The following is a 22,190-nucleotide window of genomic DNA, read 5'->3' as shown; positions in this document are numbered from 1 at the left end:
ATTAGGCACACCTCAGAGCAAGTCACATGAAAGATGACCACATACACTTTGTCAACTCCTTGTAGCAATGTAAAAATATCATGCAAGACTGTATTGCACCCAGATCAAAAACCACCTGACAAGAACATCTGATTGCTATCAGATGTATTTTAGTAACCTAACTCCAACCTGAATCTTATCCTGAAAGCATGAAACAGAAATCCACATTCAATAGAAATTAAGCTTGATAGATGTCAATACTACTATGCTATTTTGAGGCCATACATTTTCTCTGACAGATTTACAAAAGGAACATAGGATTTGATTTTACTGAATTTTTTACTGAATTTTACTGATCTTTTTGTGGTTTGTAGTGTTGTGGGAGGCCTTTCTTTAGTCACTCATGGGAGAAGCACGAGCATGTTTTCAGCCAAATAATCATACCTTCTGTGAAAGATGAACACATTTTGATACAGCTTTTGGCTTTCTCTGGATACCTTAAGGATTCCCAGTTTGGAGAGTTTACTAGAAGCTATGCTGGTGATTTCTGAATGCCCTGACAGCTAAGAGGACAAACCATATTTTGGGATGCATTAAACGCAGAACAGCCACCTGGTCAAAAGAGGTGATTAGAGGTGCCATTGTGCACAGGAATAGCACAAAGCTGAGGCAGGGGAGGTTTACATTAGATATCTGGAAAGATTTCTTCATTGCAACAGGCATCCTAGCAAGGTAGTTGAAGCCCCATGCCTGTCAGTGTTCTAGGAGCATCCTGGACAATGCCCTTAATAATATGCTCTAACTTTTGCTTAGCCCTGAAGTGGTCAGGGAGTTGGACTTGATGATCTTTTGTAGGTCTATCCCAACTGAACTATTCTAATTTGAATTAAAATGGGTGCACATAAGGCCAAGACATCTTATTTTTGTTGCTGTGTCTGTATCTCAATTATTTCAGAAATATAACATCAGTTTATAACTGAGTTTTGCACAGAAGCGATCCAGTTCAACACAAGCAGACTTTACTTGCTGTTCTGCAACACACTGAGGTCAGCTGCTGAAGTCTTTTGAAATTCTCACTAGTTCTTAAAAGTAAATGTAAGTGGTAGCTCTTACTTCTATATAAATGTATATAAACGTAAAACAGAAAGAAGACTTTCTAGCCTGTCATTAATTATCATAGACACCAGCAATGTACCTATCCTATTCAAACATTATAGGACACAAGGAAGATCAGGCACATTATTATTATTTGTATTGCATACATGAGATGGATTGCCTCAGCATTAGCAAACCCCTTTATCATTTTTACGGTGGCAGAAATTCCTTCAGCGGGAAGAAATTCACAGGTACCTCACTGTAAATCCGCATTTTGCCAGTTAAGAACATCACGTCCAGAACATACCTGTAACTTCTTCCTCTGAAGGACAACTCATGTATTTTGGAAAGGAAAAAAAAAAAAGTAATTTATTTTCACTGCTTTAATCTCTCTACTGTAGTGTTACCACTTATGCATAAGCATCCACTCTTCTACTGTCCTGTTTACAATCCACTGAGGTGTATACTCTACAAATACAATACATATTTTCAGAAATTTAAGGGGAAATGCACAATTTTTTAAGGGGAAATGCACAATTTTGTGAGGTTTAAAGAAGTGACACTCATCTGTACAGGATCCTCAAATTTATCGTCTAAAAAGTAAAATTTACAAGGCAGTATACACACAGCTACATAAAGGGCAGGTGTTACATTGACAAAGCAGCAAACTTGCTAATACAATACAGAAAATGAAAGTGTTTGGGGGCATGAGATAATACATTTAGTACCGCTGAATTTACTGTTGTAAATTTAGTAACACCCATATTTCTAGAAATATGTAACTGCAAATCTGGAGAATATTCTGAAAAATATTAAGCATTATATACACATGAGGTAAATGTACCTTGATCTTTTAAGAGGTATTTTGAGTTTAAAGCAACTGATATAGTGATATATATATTTTTTTTAATGTAAAATGATTAACACCTTGCAATCATTTCAATGGAATGATACAAACAAGGAACCAACTAAACAGTGAATTTCATGGCAGTCACACTCAGAACCATTACTGAAAACTATAATATAGCCTCTTAATTATTTGACACCTTCATGTCCCGATACAGTCAAACCCAATGTCTTTACCCTATATACAAAAGTCTTTCTCAGGATTACAAGTGAAACCATTGGAGGGTGACAGGGTGACATGCTTGGAAAGTCAGCTTGAGAAACAATCCAGAAATCCAGCTTTTAAAGTTGGAAGGTCCCTGAAGAATTCCAGCATTCCAAAAGCAACTTTTCAGGCTTTTCAGCATCAGACCATTTCCAATGCTCCTTATTCTCCATGTCCTTATGTGTCCACTTAGTCACTGAGGCTTCAATGCTACTAAAATATCAAATTGACTGAAGTGATTAAACTTAAGTGAATGTTTAATGTACAATAAACATTTGTATCAATATTCATCAAAATGTTTTGGCATATACTTGAAATTATACAAAATTAGTATTTTGAATGCTAAAATATTTTGGTCCCCCTGGATTTCCAAGAGCAGATCTAGTGATATTACAATCTTAATTTAAAAAATACTTATGTGTACCTGTGTCCATATATATAAGATATGATCTTACACAGGTAACATTTAAAGTTACATAATATATACAGACACAGCCTTTGTAAAAGGTGTTCAGTTTATATAACGTAAAAAACAACAAAACAAAACAAAACCACAGGTTGAAGTTGTGGTATCAGAACTGAGGATACATACAACTCTATTCAGAATTTTCCTGTTCTGCATTCCAATGTGAATAATATGGTTGGTTGTTCAAAATAATGTTCATAAGGTCACACACTGCATCAAGTGTCCTTCCTGTGCTTTGTTTTTGCAAGCTTCTATTACAAAGTTGAAAATTAGAACAACACAGGAATTGCTAAGCAATTCAGGAGAATGAAGAATAGTAGGTGGTTAGATGAGTACAACTGATTGAATAATCTGCATGCCATTACGCTCTTTAGGCACCACATATTCTCTTTTAAGTGCTATAGAACTGCTCCTTACATTTTAGGAAACTAAATGTTACAGTGACAGGATTTTGTATGTGGTAATTCCCACCTCTCTCCTCCCCAAATTAAGTTATCTGATGAATTAGACTGGAAACTCTCACACAATACCATCAAGATTATTACAAAGATCAGAAGCATGCTGGTAGCTTGATGTTTCGGAAGTATGAGCTATACCATTTGTATCTAAATGTATTTGGTAAAGAACCAGGTAAAAAAAGGTATGGCAAACTAAAATTAAAAAAAGTGTTTAAATAGGAAGCCTTTGAAATAAGTACGGAGCTAATAGTAAGTCCTCCTTCAATGCTGACCTGTTTCTTTAAATATATGTTTAGATATATAGAACTTGTTAGGGAAGCATGCCAAGTAGGTAGAATGGGGAGTTTAGTTATTCATTTTTTTTAAACAGTCATAATTGGAAAACTCTGTGGTGCACAGCTGACCATTTGCATAGAAGCAGAATTTATTTAAAATCCTTACGTGAAGTCACTTTTTATTCAACTTTGCTTGATATAGGCCAGAAAGCACAACTGGGAGGTTAATGCCAAAAAAACTAAGTGTGGCAGTTGTATATACGTTTAAACACTGTTGTTTTCTGCTAAGAACTTCCCTTTTATTTTTACCCTGTTCTCCCAGATGAGTGAACTCATCCATAACGGTGGCCGAAGAAAGTATTTCATTGTTTGCAGTTCAACCTCTGCATTTTTTGTAATTCCCACATCAATTAAGCTAGCTCCTCTCCAAACAAGAATTTGGAAATACACGAGTTAATGAAGTGCTAATGCTAGGCAAAGTCTTTTGCTACCTACATAGCCTCTTTTTACTGCTTTAACTATCACAGACAAAGGAAAACAATCTCAACTGTGCTTTTTGCAACCACCTTGCCGAATAAAAAGGCAGCAGAATTAAGGGTTCCCTGTATATGTTGCATACCAAGGATATCAATGCGCTCTGGAGGATAAGAGGTTAACTGTTAGGTTGCATACTGATTACCAGGCACATTTATATACAGAAATCCTGACAGACATTAATGATACCAAAGGTCAGCCAGATTCTTCCTAATATTGCAATTAAAATGATATCCTGGAGACAATAGTTTTAAAGGTTTCTACATGGATTCCCCCCTCATTCCCCTCCAGAAGTTATAAATTTGGGTAGAGAAAACAATTCAATTTCTAAAGAAGTTTGTCAAAATCTTGTGATATCCTTACAATTTCAGGCAAAACTTGACTAAAGCCATGCATACCATTCTGTCTTCTTATGATGACACAAGCCATCATCAACATTGTTCCTGTAACTATGAAGACAACTGATGGAGCCCCCTGGTATTTGTACCCAGAGACCTTCAGCTCATCACTTCCTGTGTACATGGCACACACAAAAAATACGTACGTAGAATGTGTAAGGAGCTTTTAACTTTCTTGTTCAAAAGCCCAGATAAATTCTCCACAGTTAAAGGTGCACTTAATCCTCATTTAATTGAAAATGGTGTTGGTTTTTTTTAGCCTAAAGACTGTAGAACTGCACAGCAAGCAGGCTGTTCTTATTTAATTTAAAGGACGAAAATCTCCCTTAAAAACATCTTAGTCCTCTTCCTACTTTTCTTAAGTAGATGGGTACTTCAAGCATTTTAAAAGTACCACTTGATAGAAAAAAAAATTTACATGTAATTATGACTTATGACTTGATAATTACAAAATATGACAGTGAATTATTAGCTTACACAGTGACTAGCTTACATGGTTTGAAACTCCTACAGTGGTTTAAAGAGTCAGGTTTTGGTAAAATTAAAGATATTCCACAAAACATATACTCGCTGAAATGGGTGTGAATTAAATCTTAGGGAAAGGAACAGTTGAGTTTTTAACTTGTATTTTTGAAACCAAAAGTACCATAGCTTTGTACACTCCTACTGTTTTGCATTAAAAGACTCAAAAGTAGCACTTACTGGTATAATACAATCTATTTTGAAGGCAATGTAGTGTTCTGAAAAAATGGAAAATGTAACAGCAATCATGTATACAGTTGCATAAATTATGTTCCTCACAACCAAATGAGGTCAATTTGCAAATCTAGGTAAAAGTCCGAAAGACATACAACCTTAATAGCTAGCAAAGTATACTGCAACGGTACATTCAAAATCTGAATCTAAGAACCGTCATGGTGGTTCAGAATAGTCAATGTACCAGCCAGGAATAATGTTGCTTAAAAAGCCATCAATGCACTCTAGAACACTATAGTGAACCAGTTCCATTTTAAAAGTGATCTCATATTTTTAGCACAGTTAACTAGAAGTTAAGACCAGCTATGAACTTTCCAAATAAAAAAAATATAGGTTAATAAAAATAAAACTAGACTACATGATGTTTTGTAAGTAACCTTGAGAAGAGGTTCATAGTGCACAGACAGGACCCAAAACAACTGTTTAGCATGTCCACAAAAATCCTAGTAAGTGACGTTCCTATGAAGTATTAAAAGGCAGCAATATCCTTCTGTTCCCCCAATGAGGTAGAACAATTAATGTTCTTAACATGCCACTCCGGTGCAGATATGGATTTTTACAGTATTTTCGGTAGCAAATCCAGGATTACATCTTTATCCCCTCCTGTTGACTAAGCTGTGATAATGTTTTCTTAATGCGCAAAGCTGTTAGCCTAGCAGCTCCGTTGGCATACCAGCATTCCCGCATGATTTTCGCCATTACTCGCAATGCCTGCAAAGGAAAGACAAGTAATTACATGCAGTTCTGGTCCTATGTAACCTCTGTTCTGCCTTAGTCTCTTACAGTACATATTTCTGAAGTCTATTATGTTACTAATACTAAAGCTGCATATTGCAGAAGAAAACTCAAATTCTTAAAGTTTTTTTCTGTAAATAAAACAAAATAAGGAGAACACTAGTATTCTTCAGTGCAATTTTGGCTCACACAAAAATATTTTAATGAAGAACTAGTAGATTTTCTGTGACAATTTTCTAATTTTTTGCATTAGACAAAATATACTCATTTTAAGTCCAGTTGAAAAGCAGTAGCAAAATAATAGAAGGCACTCGGTATTAGCACAGAAATGGCACGTAGCTGGGAATATACTCAATCACTTCCTTCAATGATAAAGTGTTTTTCAGAAAGTTAATTATATGTATAGCTATTCAGCACTTTTTAATCACATCTTCCTCAAACTGAAGCTCTAAAATACTCTGAAAACTTCTGGAGCCTTTTTATCCTTCAAAGAGCCATTCTTTGAAATCCTTGAATGCTAATATCAAGTAATAATGCAAATAACAAAAACTAATGATGAAATAAAATAATAGGTATACATTCCAGATTTTATACTGTACGACAAGGAACTGCTAAGTGAATTTATAGGGTTGGAATAGCAGCATTTAAAAGTGATTCTATAGTCTGTGGGTGTATATTGGTTTTCTCTCCCAGCTGAATTCTCTTGCCCTATCTTTTCTCTTGCCCAGTCTTTTCTCTCAGGCCTTCACTTATGTATTGATTTCATACATTCCATAACCCAGTTCCTTCTCCCATCTGAAGTATATCACATCTCATCTGTCTCTTACTCCTGCTTTAGCCTCCTACAGATTTTTTGCTATGCTCTGAACCAGAAAGTATCAATTCTAGTCCTAACTGGTTTCCTAGAGCAAGCACTATGACCAAAATTGGCTGGAAAGGCAAGAGCTCACAATTGTGCATACTACTGCCTACGTCCTGGTAAGCAGTGACTACCAGTGCAATAAACTCACTCTAGAATCAGGCACAAGCACATCTACAGACAGGCATGGTCAGGAGCAGTTGCTACATGCATACCTCAATTCTATGTCTCTGGCTTACGTTAGACTCAGCTTCCTAATAATTGTGCTTGTATTTCAGTATGTGCATAAGTACAAATTCTGAGACAGATAAATTTTTAAGGCCACTACTGTCTTGGATGAAAATTCTTAAGGGCACTTACTATTTTGGTCAGTCTAAATTCTGCAGGATATGTGTCTACCACAACATGATAGGGAAAAGGTCCCTGAGATAATTCCACGGGGACATGAGGATTCACATGAGGATGGACAACACTGTTGAAGATATCATTTGTATTCCAACAAGCAGTACTACTACTGGGCTGGCAGAGTGCCAAGCTGAAACTAGCAAGTCCTGCTTTTGAAAAAGGTAACTAACCAACCTAGTCATAAACGAACTGGCACAGACCTAATAAGCAGCTATACATTTTTTCTGATTCATGTCTTTATTACCCTGGCTGCGGGTTGACCCTTATAGGCAGCTAACTCCCATACAGCTGCTTGTTCACTCCCCCCACAGTGGGATGAGGAAAGAAAATGAGAAGGGCAAAAGCAAGAAAACTTGTTGGTTGAGATAAAGACGGTTCGATAAAGGAAAAAAAAAAAGTGATACAAAAGCAACTGCTCACCACCAGCTGACCAATCCCTAACTAGTCCCTGAGCAATAGCAGCCCCTGGAAAACTGTCCCCCTGCTCAGAGTTTCATTGCTGAGCATGACATTAAATGTCATGGATGTGTTCCCTCCTGATCTGTTGTCCATCTCCAACCTACATGCTGTGGGGACAGAGTGAAAAATGAAGAAAGCTTTGATGCTGTATAAGCACTGTTCAGCAACAGCTGAAGCATCAGTGTGCTATCAACAGTTTTGGTCAAAAAAACAGCACTATACAGGCTGTTATGAAGAAAATTAACTCTGTACCAGCCAGATATAGTATGACCCACTGTTACACAATTAATTTACAATGACACTTCCTGGATAATATAACTCATACTAGCTTTAATTTATATTAGCTTCATAAGAAGGGATCCTAGAACATAAGCTATTCACTTTTGTGGGACTTTATTAAATATTTATATATAACCAAAGTTCGGCAGCATTTGATAAAGCCACAACGGTTAGAAAGAAATTATGTTTATGGAGGTGACCCTTCTCCCTTTAACAACAAGCACAATTCTTAAGCCACTGAAATCAATAAAAGCTCCAGCGTCCATTAAAACAGCTTTAGATAGGTTAGCCAATACCTCGCAGCTCTGCCATCTGTTTGGAATATTGGGCCTTAACTTCTGCTCACAAACAACTTTCCTCATTTCTTCAACAGAAGGATCTGAAGGAACTAGGTCATAGTATGGCAACTGGTAATCTTCATGGATTCCTGTAAAAGGTTGAAAATAACTTTATTTTAGTTAACACTAAATTATGTATTCTTTACTTCTAACTTATGCTCCTTATCAGTACCCACCATTTTCTTTTTCTGCTTTTATTTTTAAAAGCTAATTACAATGACTGACAAAATAAAAAAAAAGAATCCGTAAACATATCTTTATGCTTATCATTATCCTTGAAAAGTCTTTAATTTATAAGTTTATATATTTGGAAAAGATGAAAGCTATGTCAAGTTTTTCCATATGATATGCTTTCAAGAAGTATGTCTTTAGTATATGATTAATAACAGTGTTTTATTTTAAATAAGCTATGCACATTATCTGAACACATTACATCTAGCCTTTACTTATGTGTTTATCCCTTGCTCTCAAGGGCATTTAACTTAACCCTTTTCTCCTCCTTATGTGAAAGGTTTTAGGGAAAAAAATAATACAGACAGGAATATTTCCTATTTTCTTTGACTGATATTTTTCATTATTTTAAGCAATGGTGGAATAAACCAGTCATCATTTACAAGATTAATGACTATGAAATCTGAGAGGTACTGCACTATTTTTAGAGAAAATTTTCTCAAACTCATGCAGGTTCTGTAAATTACTTATAATTCTGTCCAATTTTGTAGATTGCCACATACCACCAATTGAACATCGTCGAGCTATTTCCCAAAATACTAATCCCATTGCATAGATGTCTGCTCGTTTGAACGACTCAAAATGTTTCATATTTATGGAATCATCTAAAACTTCAGGTGCCATGTACCTATTTGCAATAAAAGAACAGAAAACATTTAATTTCATGAATACGTACTACAGAAAGTCAGTATTACTGTTCAACTCAAAAACAGTTATGTGGAAAAGGAGACAGAGAAATTATGCACTTTACAAAGACTAGGATATTCAAAGCTTTTCTGCTCTTGGCCTACACATTTCCAAAAATCAATGAAGTGTTCAAATAAACAACTGTATGATGTAACGTAGTCCTTAAACAGAATGTATGGACGATAGTTATGTCTGATTATTAACAATAAACGCTTCACTATTTAGAACACAGTAAGAAAAGAAAAATGAGTGCCAATTTAAGAGCAAGGGAATGGAGCGTAGAGGACTTGGAAAACCCTAAGCTTTCAAAAAAGACAGGGACAAAAAAAGGAAAGTAGTAATAGAATTCCCACATAAAAATACATGGGTTGCAGTTTACAGGAAAGCTAGATGTTCTTTGTATAGAAGAGAGCAGATCAGCATGAAAATGGATTTTTGGATACGAACACTTCCAAGACACAGAGGAAAAGACCTGCAGGAGATAATACTAAATTGCAGTTGTAAGGGTATATGGAAGATGAGAGCATCTGCCTCATTAAGGTTATCCAACCAAAGACCTTTCAGAACAAAGGACATAAATAAACATAAGGCAATATGCAAATAAATAATGGAGAAAAAGTAAAAGGTGAAATGATAAAAAGAGACAAACTTGTAGACACAGGGTAACAGACAACAGCAAGACCAAAAGTCTCCAGTCACTAATTGATGGGCTATTAAGAAACTCAAGGCATAGCTCTGGAAAAGGCCAGTCTGGACTCTGTAGCTGGGAAACTTCAAGTGGGAAATAAGAGGAACGTGAGGATTGTGGATATTCAAGGTGTACCGTGGGACTATGCAAAACTTATCAAGGAATGTTTGAGAGAAGGGAATCCAGGAGGAGCAAAACTGGGTGAATAGACAGAAAGGCCTATCAAAGGGGACAGGTAAATGTGAACAGTTGCTAGTCAGCCTGCTTTTCTGACCAAGCCCTGTATCTGCTCATTGCAGCGTATCCTATCTTCTTATTAAATCCTTTTTTTTTTTTAAACTATTATTCTATGTAATCTCACTCACCATGCCACCTGCATGTGTGCTTTAAGGACTACGTGTCAGCAATTAGAGATAGGTGTGATTCAGGGCCAGCAACTGGAACCAGACCAGGAATGAATTTTCCACCGGGCCTAGGGAACCACCAACTAGTGTGTAGTGTCTCAGCAGCAGCAGAAGGGGGAACTAAAGATCCTAAAAGCGAGTATCCAAAGGTCTTAGGAGCAGATCTAGAGTGTCAGCTACTATAGGAGGACCACTGTGAATGAATTATGAAGCAGCAACTCCACTGCATTTAGACGGTGGGTGAAGCAATCTTTGGGACTGTGTTGCCAGCAACACAGCAAGCAGTAGTAGTCTCACTGCCAGTGCTAGTTACTGGAACAAATGAAGGTCTCTGCTTCAGTCACTGGAGTAGGACCACAGGTCACAGGGCCCACAGTCACATGCTCACAGGTACCAGCTACTGGGGGACTGGAATAAGAGAAGCAGAGTAAGGAGGGTTCTCAGTGCCAAAGACTGGAGCTAGAATCACAGGTCCTGAAGCCTCTGTGCCTGGATGCCAGCTGCAGGGGAGTGTTGGAGGATTTGTATTTTCCCTAAACCTGATGTGCACAGCAAGGGTACACGTGTGTAATTTGCTAGCAAACTTCAAGCTCGACTATCCAGCAAGTAGGAGGCCCAGCATCCAGGCAGGGTTGTTAAGACATATGGCCTATGCTGGTATTCAAGGAAAACCACAAGTACAGGGGTGCTTGTGAGATGACTGGACAAATACATGCAACTGTTTGCTGGCATGCTCTAATCCCGTCCAGCTGGTTAGTAGGAGACCACTGGAGCCCATCAGAAGGCTTCAGAGAAAAGCAGTTGTACTAATATTTTAGAGACCCATAAGCGCGTGCTTATGAGGCTACAGAAGGATGTGGGTACATGTTTTCACTAGTGAAGTTCAATCCTGATTAGCTAAAGAGAAGGCCGGAGAGGTGACTGCTGCAAGTTCTGACAGTGTTTTATACAGGTGTTGTGAACAGCACATAGCAATCTGCATAGCCAGCTGAGTCACGACTGCATGAGTCTGTTGGAGTCTGTTCAGCTTCACTATGGCTTGAGCCTCAACTGAGAAAGCAGCACCCACGTCCACAGGCCAGAGATGGACAGGGCCCCAGGCCTTTGGGCACACTAAGTGGACCCAGGCAGGAAGAATCCCCAGTTCTTGGGAGTCTACTGGAGGTAGCAGTCACTTGTAACATCCCCCTAACAAGTCAAAGCCCTGAACACATAGGGCATCTAGTTAAAAAAAGGCAGCACTGTTAAGTATTCCTTGGAAACAAAGGCTTCCTACCTTGTAGTAATTGATTCTTCATAATACAATCAGTACGTCCTGTCATCAACCAACACACACTTCTTGAACATGCCGGCCTTTTTTTTTTTTGAATAGTAAATCCAATTCAGGTTACATGCTCTAACAACTGTGCTGAGTTGACCTTCAACATTCCCTACAACAGAAAATCTATTGTAGCCTTCCGATTGAGAGAGACTGAAAACTAGTCATGATATCCAAATGAATTAAGTACTATGTCAGCACAGAACTCAGAGTTAGTGACAGCAGCACGTCCACAGGCTGCTAGAAAGAATGTGAATGGTATTTATCAGTCAGAAGTTGCAGTATTGCTTTCTCAGTCTTGTATGTATAGCTCTTGCAGCTAAATACAATATGCAACATTAGCAGACTAGTGTGTTTTTCCACATCATTGCCTTGTCAATCTCAAGCTGGTGTTATTACTGAAGTAGGTAAACATATGACACCACAGTTAATTGGCAAAGAAGCAACATGCATAGATTACTGTAGTGGAATACAACATCAGCCAATAGATCAACCTCTGAAACAATCACAGAAGCCTGTGCACAATTTTATCCAATCAATGTAGCACAGCAAAGTCCTAAATACTACTAAAAAAGTCTTACTACGACTGTTTTTTCCTCCTTCTAGCACCAGGCAGAATACAAGACTGACTGCTTAGAATAAACATCATGATTTCGTTAGGAATAAAGAGCTTATTGTCTCAGCATTACTGCATCCTATGGAAGTGACATACAAGGAAGCAAGGGCTATAAACAAGAGAGCAAAAATACTCATTAGAGTAGTCCAGAGTTTCAGTAAGGGTTGCTGCCGAGAGTTCTCCTAAGCACTGTGTAGGCATATGAATTGCCCACATGTGATAACAGCACAAGCTGAGGAGAACAATTGCCTGAAGAAGTACATATGGTTTACCTTGACAGTATTTACTGAAAGAAAGGCAGTCTTAATATGTGTCAGTCTTTGACATGGACAAGAGTCAAACTATTCTAGGCCACCCATATCAAAAACTTTTTAATCGAGAAGCATGCAAGACTGTTGTGGGTGTTTTCCTTATCTTAGCAAGGATTTTCCACACATGTATTGTAATTTGTTCTTATGCTACTTCATGTACTTGACAGTATGGTGATCAGCTTTGGCTCTAGAAGAAAGAATATCTCATCCATCTCAAGATCACACGGGGACAAGAAGAGTGATGGAGCCAGAAGCAGAAGGGGAAAAGCGTAAGCCAAAAACCCGAATCATGCTGCAAGTCTGTCAGCCATAATCACTTATATAAACAGTAAAGGAGACTGTCTCCATTTCTGTAAGTCATCCTAAGCACAAGGGTCTTAACAGAAAAAAAATAAGAGGCCTGACTGTAGTAATGAAGCTGAATTCAAACCCTCAGAGGAGGGCAGAAAAAACCACAAATGAACAAACAAAACAACAGCAACCAACCATCCAAAAAAACGCCGACCACCTCCCTCCCAAAAATGTGCCTTCCACTGAATTTATAGGCAAACTGACTTTGTATGACCTTCCACCAATGCAATTAGATTGGTTTTGGCTTCACTTGCAACTCAAAATGGTGACTGACTACTCGAAGTCTGAGAGATTATTGCTGGAGGCAAAAGGCAAGTAGATCACCTAGCTAGCGTTTCATGGCTATTAGACAAAACAGAGAAAAATGCATCTCCTGTGTACTCATATGTAAGCTGACAAACTTACATATTGTAAATGCGCTTTTCACTGAAACAGTATTTCAGGTTCTGAAGAGAACTACTCTACACGGACTAATTTTGACCTTCTGAACAAGGTCTGCAGGCCAATATCCTCCAAGAATGGAATGATTGGTCTACACAGGAGTTTACAAACAATGCTGAGCATAGCCTCGCCAAGCTTTGGGAGCCTGCTGGATTTCCTCTTGTCAAACTCAGTCTGAAAGCTCTGTATTCATTTCCTCAAATTCTATTAAAGCTTACAAGGAGTGGAATAGGACCCAAAAACATGTTGAACATGACATTTCTCTTCACCACACCTGTTCTCAAGCACAGCTAGAATTCCACTCATGTTGGGGTTAGGTAAACTGCAGAAGATTGCCCATGCTAAGGTGTAATTTACAACTGAACTGCTTCTCCAGATTAAACAGCCAGTTTCAACTACCAGAAGTAACAGCTGGGTTACACTTCTTTAAAAGGGAGTGAGGGATTTTATTTCCTCCTCAGTTTAAAGCTCACATTCCCTGCTTTAGGCTAAACTGCAAAAGCACATATTTCACATCCCCTGATGAAGCTAAGCCTCTAAGCAGAAATAAAGATTCGTTCAGCCAGAGAGAAGAATCAGTCCAATCAGTAGCTACAGCACTCACCTGAAAATGAGTCTTGCTTGCTCCCTAGACCATGTTTTACTGTAGACAATCACTGGAAAAACACGAACTTAGTCAAGCCTCTCTGAACTTGCATACAGAACTTCCATGCGCAGAAGAGATACCAGCAGTGGTACCCATCAATGGGAACAAAATTGTCATTGAACAGATAAGAGCTGAGCTTCATTATGGAAAAATAAGCAAAGATGCAGAGTTACTTACCTAAGAATAAACAAGAGGAAGGAAGAAGGCACCAGCCTTTTATGAGAATGAACAATTTTCAGAGAAGTAAAAGTGACTAATGTCTAAAGTGGGCAGTGGACTTAGTACTGCTGCTGCCCACTGCAGTAAGAGAGTTGGTACACCTTCACCCTTGTGAAGAAGCATGAGGCAATGATTAGTGGAGACTTGAGAAGGAATAATGCCTAGTATTTTGTAATCTAGTAAAAATTCAGAAGGTAAGTCTCAACTATTTGTGTAGTTTTAAAAAAATTGGTAACAGAAGAAGAATAACAGAATTTTAGAACAAAGTAATCTCAGCAATATAATTGTCAGTAAAAAAAAGTTTCAATACAAATCCAAAAAGCCTTGTTCACTAAACCCCATTTTTCTCCCTCAAAAGCCACAACTAAAAGGTATATCCTAGTTCATTGTAACATCCCATTCACACATACACAGGTACAGTATCACTCACTAAAGAGATATCAAAAGAAAAAAACCAACCATTCTTTAATGTAAGGATTGGGGAACAGGCAACAACATTAACACAGGATTTTCTCCAACACAGTTAGGGCATATGCATAAGATACTCTTGCACAACCCTGGACCACAGGACTTCCACACATTTCTCAGCAACAGCAATTTTAGTACAAGTACTAATTGTACTAAACTGTACTACACTGACTTAACACAGAAGCTATAACGAAGTGCAGTTAAACAGCTCTCAGGAGTTCTTTTGAGAATGAGAAAAATTCTTATTTCCAAATTCAGAAGTAGGCCTTTAAAAATAAAAGGGAACATACTCATCCACTGATAACTATTTAGGCAGTAAATGACAGAGACAACTACTTTTTAAGCTCTTGTACTTCTCTAAAGAATATATTTTCACAAAAGCCCACATACGAAACTTTGTGCTTTGTTCTATCACATAGGCTTCAAACTAAACAAACAAAAAACCCCAGCTTCTTACTTTTACTATCAATATCCTGTCTTACATGTCACCAGACTGTGCTGCAAGCAATAATTCCATGCAACAAGGCATGAAAGAATAAGATACAGCAAGTGAAGTATCTACAATCACTATTCATGAAGTCTCCTGACTGTTTTAACATATACTTGTGCCCTACTGCAATTTGCACATTTTCGACATTTTTCAAATTCTATTAATAAAACCCAACGTTCAGCATGCACTTTCAGTACAGTCTAACTAAATCACTAGCTGGAAGAAAGGGCTACAGAACTCTACCTGCCATTACTGACAGTTTTTGCTAATTATATTTGTAGCTAGAAAAATCTTCTAAATGAAAAAAAGAGAAAGCAAAGCATTTCATTCTAAAAATCACCTAATACATCACACTAATGATTTTTACCTTTTTGTTCCTACTCTGTGGTTGGGGGCAATATCAATTGTGTCCGTAGCGGAATCATGCCTAACTGCCAATCCTAGGTCTGCAATGCAGCATGTTCCATTCTTTTTTACCAATATGTTTTTTGATTTCAAATCTCTGTGGGCAATCGCTGGTTTGCCTGTAAATAAAAAAAAAAATAGTAGTAACACATCTGTAAAAGACAATTGCTGGTATTCCAAATCTGATGCAGACTGAGATAAAGGAATCCTTTCCAGTTCCACCACTTTGGGCTCATCAAGGTAACTCTTGAAATCATTCATTGTGGACTAGCTGGTTACCCAGAAAAGTGCACTACATGCTTACTACATCAAGTCTTTGCTGCTCCCCTCCTTCGTTCCATGCACGTACACAAATACTACTTGCTGGCAAACAGACCCATAATGCTGTCATAAATCAAAGTTAGGGAGATATGACAGGCACTATAGACACCACATAGGTGTTTTGTATGAATGATTATTACATCATTTTGACCTGGATATACCACAGAAAGGAAGATAAAAGACCCAATCCCCCAGAATCCCTCAGCAGATTATCAGTTAGGCAGTTACAAAATATGTCAACACTACTAGAAACTTTATATACTTTTTAACTGTAGGGAAGTTTATGACTGTTTTGTTTTCAAGCTTTGGAAGAAAAGCAAGAAGTGTTCTGCTGTAATAACAGAAGAGCAACAATTTTAGCATGTAAAAGAATGGGGCTGGAGGTGAGGGTTGAGAGAAAGGGCATGGAAACTGAGGAGAAAGGGAGAAGCCTAACAGTATAAATCATATATTTTTGGAAGTTTACCATGCTTTTGTTTAGTAGTGGAAGAAAACTTTTATTTTCATATTGTCCTCAGTAGAAACTGATACTGAAACACAGTATCTATATCAAATTAAGAACTTGTATGAGTTCAGAAATTATCACAGACTTTTTTCAATTCACTCAGGTCCTCAAAAGATTAACCTTGCTATCAGTGTTGTGTTCAGATGCCTTCTCATCACAAAAACAAGCAGCTGTGTGCAAAGCAGCTACACCCTAAAAGAGTTTGATATTCTAATTAAGAAGAGAATCACAGTAGGAAAAAAATACGTATGTGCTATTTAAAAAAAAATCTAGTATTATCCACTGGACAAACTGAACAATTGTAAGATTACCTTGTGTGCCCACAATTTCCATGTGAAGATGAGCAAGGCCACTGGCAGTGGATAAAGCTAATTTTATCATTCCTTCCACAGTTACTGTATACCTGTTCAGGTAATCAAAGAGCGATCCATGTTCATGATAGTCTGACACCAACCACAGCTGAGTCCATGTACCATTGTCTGCAAAACAACATTGGCATGAATACCACACACCCCATATATACCAGTTTTATACAATGCTTATAGGTTACAAACTGTTTTGCAACCTCAGCCAATTGGACTTTAAGTCTTTACTTCTGTCCCTATAACACTTAAATGCCACTGTAAGGGCTGGGCCTACCAATGTGCAACCTGAACAGCTTAGGGAATATTCTTTCATTTAAACTAAAAGACAAACTGCAGAAAGCCAATGTCACTATTATTCATAGATGACATTATTAGTGAATAGTTATTCAGGTTATTTAGTCAGGCCCTGCCTTCCCCTAACTCTTCTGCTTGGGGAACAATGCTGAATACGTGAACGGCACCAGTACCTGAACTGTGAGCCAGACAGGTTGTAATATGTTTGCAAATATCTCAAGACATACAAGTGACATGCAACAACTAAATTGTTTGAATTATTAAAACAATGGACACAGAATACCTTGAAGTTGAGGCCACTGAAAGATACAACATAGAAACAAAACAATCAGAAAGCCTAATAAAAGCAACTCCAATGGTAGATCTGACAAGTGTTTTTACAGCTACTTTGTAGAAAAGCCTTTCATCTCTTTCTATGGGATAACTATTCTTTTAAAATTTCTGTTGGACTTCTATCCTAGATTATACAGGCATTATTCTCTAATAGCAAGTGAGAAAACTTAGCATAAGCTAAATATATGAAGAACTAAATCTGAAGAATAGGAAGAAGTGAATTCAGAAGTTAGTTCCTATCATAAACATACTGATGAGCAAACTGAAAAGCCTAGTTTCCAAGTTGGAGGTTCTTATATTTCCTTTCCTTTTCCTCCAATCCCCTCAAAAGTACATTTAGCTCAGAAACGTTACATAGGCACAAAACGATCTACAGATCAAGAAATACTATATTTACTTAAGCACCTGTGATTGGCAGGGAAGACTTTAAAGCATCACTTCTACTTGGACATTTCTATGGAGGCCAGAGTTACCATTAAAGGAAAAAAAGCAATAAAAAAGTAATAATAAAAATCACCAGAACACTTCAAAGTAGGAAAATAAAAGTCTAATCTACATTCAACCAATTCTTACAATAGAAAGAATACTGACTCTGTACATTCACAGCTTAGCCTCAACTAGGTTTCATTTAAACAGGCGAAAGAAAGCAGACAAATGCTCTGACCATAAAAGACTGTTGTAAAGCTGCTACTGAAGTGGGAAGACTCTTACAACATATCCACAGACGCAATTCCTGAGCTTCGTTTTTTAAAAAGCAACAAAAAAAGGAAAACTTTTTTTTTCTTTTTAAAGTCTTCACCTACTTTTAAGTTAGGACTGCTTCATCTTTTGCTATTTTGCATAGACAAGCAAATGAACTGGTAGAACTCAGTACACTATTAAGTGTCACTTTTTCCACCAGAGAAAATATGGTCTCTGAAAAGTCAGTTCAACAGTTGTAGCTTTGCTGAGCCAGTTTTACAGAACCATTAGAAAAGGGTATGTGTTTACAGGCACATAAAAGGCTCTCTAAAATACATTATTCAAAGAGCTCCAAAAGCTGTAGTTCAAAAAGAAATAATTCATTGAGAAGTCAGAACATTCTCTTCACTACCTTTATTCCAATGCTTCATCAGTTATATCCCCACATTGCTAGCTTCTCTATTTATTGTTGTCTAGTTTTAACACACAATGAGAAGCCCCATTCATAAGAAACATGAGAAGTCAAATAAAGGATCAAACAACAGGTATGTGTATAGTGTTAATGCCCAGGCACTGTTTCAGGCAGAGATATCTAAATGCAATTTATTTTAAGCTGTGTACTGACCTACTGCATTTAAATAGATCTTTCAAAGACACTAGATAGTTTCTGAAGAATTATCACTGCTTTGAAACAAGATTATATTGTCTATGCATAAAATTTTTACTTCTGAACCCTAAGTTTCTAAGAAGAGAATATGCTACTAATTATAGACACCTCTATTTTCTTATGTACAACTTTATTACTACCTGCAAAAAAAAAAAAGAAAAAAACATTTTTTCCAAAGAAGAAAAAATAAAGCTTGGATCATTATCCTTTCCAAAAGACGACTTTTTTTTTTATTATGTATTGTTTGTGGATGCCTAACAAGAATTTAAACAAGCCATGGTCTTACATCCAAGCTTACACAAATGTTATCACAAATGTTATTATTTACAAACAAGCTTAAATGCAGCAATGACTAAATCACTGTTCAGCTTTTAGATGGAACTTATTACAATATATCCACTAAATTTGTCCAGCTATACACGTATTTATTCAGTGATACAAGCAGAACACAAACTATGAACTTAAGTCTTCTTACACTGTTGATAGTGTGGTTAATTACTAGTCATCTGAATATTTTGGCTCCACAGTAAACAGCATCTGCCATGAAGTTTTTAACCACTGCATTTGCATCATCAGGTATGAAAAAGTAATTATACCCAGTCATAGTTACATGCAGTAGCACGGCTTTCCAAGACAAGGTAAACTAATTTAGGTAATACAGACAGTTTAATCAAGAGCCTCATGCAATTTCAAAACATTCAAAAATATTACAAAGTCTAGGTATCTTCAAAAAAAAATTTAAAGTGCTTAATTATGGTTATTTCAACGATCTGTAATAAACCTTCTGAAAATATTTTCAGACCATCAAAATAACTCTAAAGCAGAAAGTTTATTTCTCTCTTCAGAATTTCTTATTTTGTTAGACTTGTGAAACTTTCAGATTTATTGTTAGAGCACTGGTTACAGTATGTGAAAAAAACATTAGTGAATTCCAAGCAACATTCATTTTAGACAAGCTCCCTCTGGAGAGCAGAATTCATTACAATTACCTTAGCAAACCCATGTAATCAAGTTTCAACTAAAAATGAATTCACTTAGGTGAAAAAAGTATTTTTCACATCATTACTAAATTATTTTTCAAGTTGTTACTCTTAGAACAAAAATTTGGACATGTGCATGCTTGTCTTAAAGCTAAACACTAGGTTTTGAAGTCCAACAGTATTGTTTGGTAATTTTGAACCCAAGATTTATGCTCCAAGTTGAATATTTAAATGAAGCTTAAAGTTTAAAAACTGCCTAATTGCATATGTTCTCTAGTATCACATAGTAAAATGTATCCTACTCTGTACTTTGAAACTAACTTTTCTTGGCATGCAGATAATTTAAGAAAAAATCGGAGGAAAATGAATAGCGATAAGATCAGTTACACTGGAATCCTTAACTGTAAGACTCCTAGAAATGAGAGATTCAGGCAGTTGCTGGGATAAGACAGTTGGGGCTGGAAGGGGACTTCAACTTTTTTTTTTTTTTGAAAGTGAAACAGCTTGACTATCATATTAAGATAATCATCTGATTAAATTAATGTAAAAACACTTGAGTTATGTAGATTTGCAAGACCTTCCTGTCGAATGCATTCTTCTCAGGCTAATACCACAGCTCAAAAAGAATAAACACAAACATTATTTCTCTCAAGAGGATGCAACGCTACTCATTCTTCTGTAGTATACTGCCTAACATTCTTAGGGATTTACTTAACATGTAAGTTAGTCTGACTGAACAAAGGGGAAGGAACAGAAAAGTCGAAGTATTTTAATGCATAATGTTATGCGAAAGTATGCAGTATAAGATTTCGCCTTACTCAAAATGTGACTACAGAGGGTTATGGACAGTTGAACCCAGGGAAGTAATTAGTACTGTGAACAGAGGTTGCTGCCATTGCTTGTAAAATACTGTAGGTACTTAACACGCTTTAGCATTGGGTATCAAGCAAAACAAACAAAAAACACCCAAGCCCCAAACTACCTGCTTAAGTAGTTCAAAACAAGGCAACACATAGCCCAGAAAGCAATTTCTCTGATCTAGCAGTATTTGAAAGTTAGCACGTAACTCCTGGCTAAGTAAAGAGCTAACCAGAACACAAATGTTCTAGCCAGACAGAACAAGACTGCAGATAAAAACATTTATTGCTTTTAAGCCTTCAAGTTGACTTAACAGCAGCACATAATTCCCAGTAAATCTTCAGATGGGAAAGCAGATAACAAATAGGGCCAGGTCCTGCAGCCTTCTGAGCACATGTAGGAAAACAGGAGGAGGAACATTATGGCACGTGGAATGCCTAAACAGTGTAAAATGAGGAGTGATTGTTGATGAGTTGATGGTCAAACTGACTCAACCATCTGAGCTGAATTCCACTGACTTAGCTGATCTATCTGTGCTTGTATACATTACAATTTTACAGATACAATGGTCAGCCAAAGACTTTCCAAAAGTTGTGAAAGATACGTTTGGTGTTAAGATGAGAGACCTTATTAATGCTTTTACTAGCAGAGAAAATTGCAGCATCAAACTGGCCAACATTTACACCACAACATACAACAAAGGAGAAATGAATCTTCAACACTCACAATGGACACAGGAAAACCTACTCCTGAGAATTCATCTCCATGCATTACTGAAACTTTCAGCAAGCAATGAACTGCTATTGCACAAGGAATTCCCTGTACTGCTGTATCTTTTTTGTTACCTTTGCAAGGTCTGAGACATATCGTCAGGTTCCTGCAGTATGACTTCATGCATTCCAGCTATGCTGTACTAACTCCTGAACGCATTCAGCATTTCTCCTGCCCTATGGGGAAATGGATGCAAATCCTTCACAGCTATTAGCACTGCAAAGTAGTATTTCATCTTGCTTCTGGCACCTAATAAGCACTTAGCAGGAAGCACTAGCATCTATAACGAAAGACTGTTAATAGGCGTTTTTAAGCCTACTGTATCTCTTGTTCCTTTAAAAGCATGATGACAGCACACCTGGGAAACTGAAAGAAACTACCTCCTTAATGGTCCCTATGTGCTACCCCATTTAATGGTACACAGGGGGCTCTGACTATTCTAAAGTACAGTTGACATATTAGCCTCCTTTTGATACTCAGGACTTCTGAATCCTTAATCTAGAGAGATAATAGTGTGTACAGATATCCTTGCTATGAGGATGCAAAAGGCTATCCTCAGAATTCTGCACTGATAGGTGAAATAAACCAGCAGTAAGGTCCTATGAAAACAGCTTTTCTCACTTGATTAGATAGTAATACTATTGGAAAAATAGACAGAGTAAAGAGTAACAGCATTTTCAAAACGTCTTCATCCTTTTCTTGTAAACTGTTTACAAACTAGTTCTCAAGAGAACAAGAGAGCCTTGTCCTAAAGCCACAAAGCCTCAAATAACAGCATGAACTATTAACAAAGGATTTCTTCCCCCATTTTAAGTCCAGCATATTAACAACAGAAACAAACAAACAAACAAACCCCCTGGTTTTTACATCACATTATAGTGTATTACAGGGAACTAAAAGATGTTCAAGTTAAATGGAAATCCACTGTTTTGAACCTGAGCCAGCAATTACAGAATTATTTTATGAGCCCACTAGTTTAGGGTAACTTCCTCA

General features: G+C 37.1%; 1 protein-coding gene across 3 annotated transcripts in view; it reads right to left on the bottom strand.

Annotated features, from left to right (window-relative positions):
- Positions 1 to 1,642: 1,642 nt before the first annotated feature.
- The window catches only part of TGFBR1 (transforming growth factor beta receptor 1), a 33,886-nt gene continuing 13,338 nt past the window's right edge, over positions 1,643 to 22,190 (bottom strand). For all 3 annotated transcript variants that reach the window (XM_066992028.1, XM_013184789.3, XM_048075833.2), the window contains exons 5-9: positions 16,560 to 16,727; positions 15,385 to 15,541; positions 8,882 to 9,006; positions 8,106 to 8,236; positions 1,643 to 5,783 (exon numbers count right to left, since the gene is read on the bottom strand). In XM_066992028.1, the coding sequence (XP_066848129.1) occupies positions 5,658 to 5,783; positions 8,106 to 8,236; positions 8,882 to 9,006; positions 15,385 to 15,541; positions 16,560 to 16,727 (707 nt within the window). In that variant the 3' untranslated portion in view covers positions 1,643 to 5,657. The remainder of the gene's footprint in view (positions 5,784 to 8,105; positions 8,237 to 8,881; positions 9,007 to 15,384; positions 15,542 to 16,559; positions 16,728 to 22,190) is intronic.

Source organism: Anser cygnoides, chromosome 2 (assembly GCF_040182565.1).
Source record: "Anser cygnoides isolate HZ-2024a breed goose chromosome 2, Taihu_goose_T2T_genome, whole genome shotgun sequence".
Taxonomy (NCBI): domain Eukaryota; kingdom Metazoa; phylum Chordata; class Aves; order Anseriformes; family Anatidae; genus Anser; species Anser cygnoides.
The sequence above is the reverse complement of the archived record's forward strand: the minus strand, read 5'-3'. Positions and strand labels throughout refer to the sequence as shown.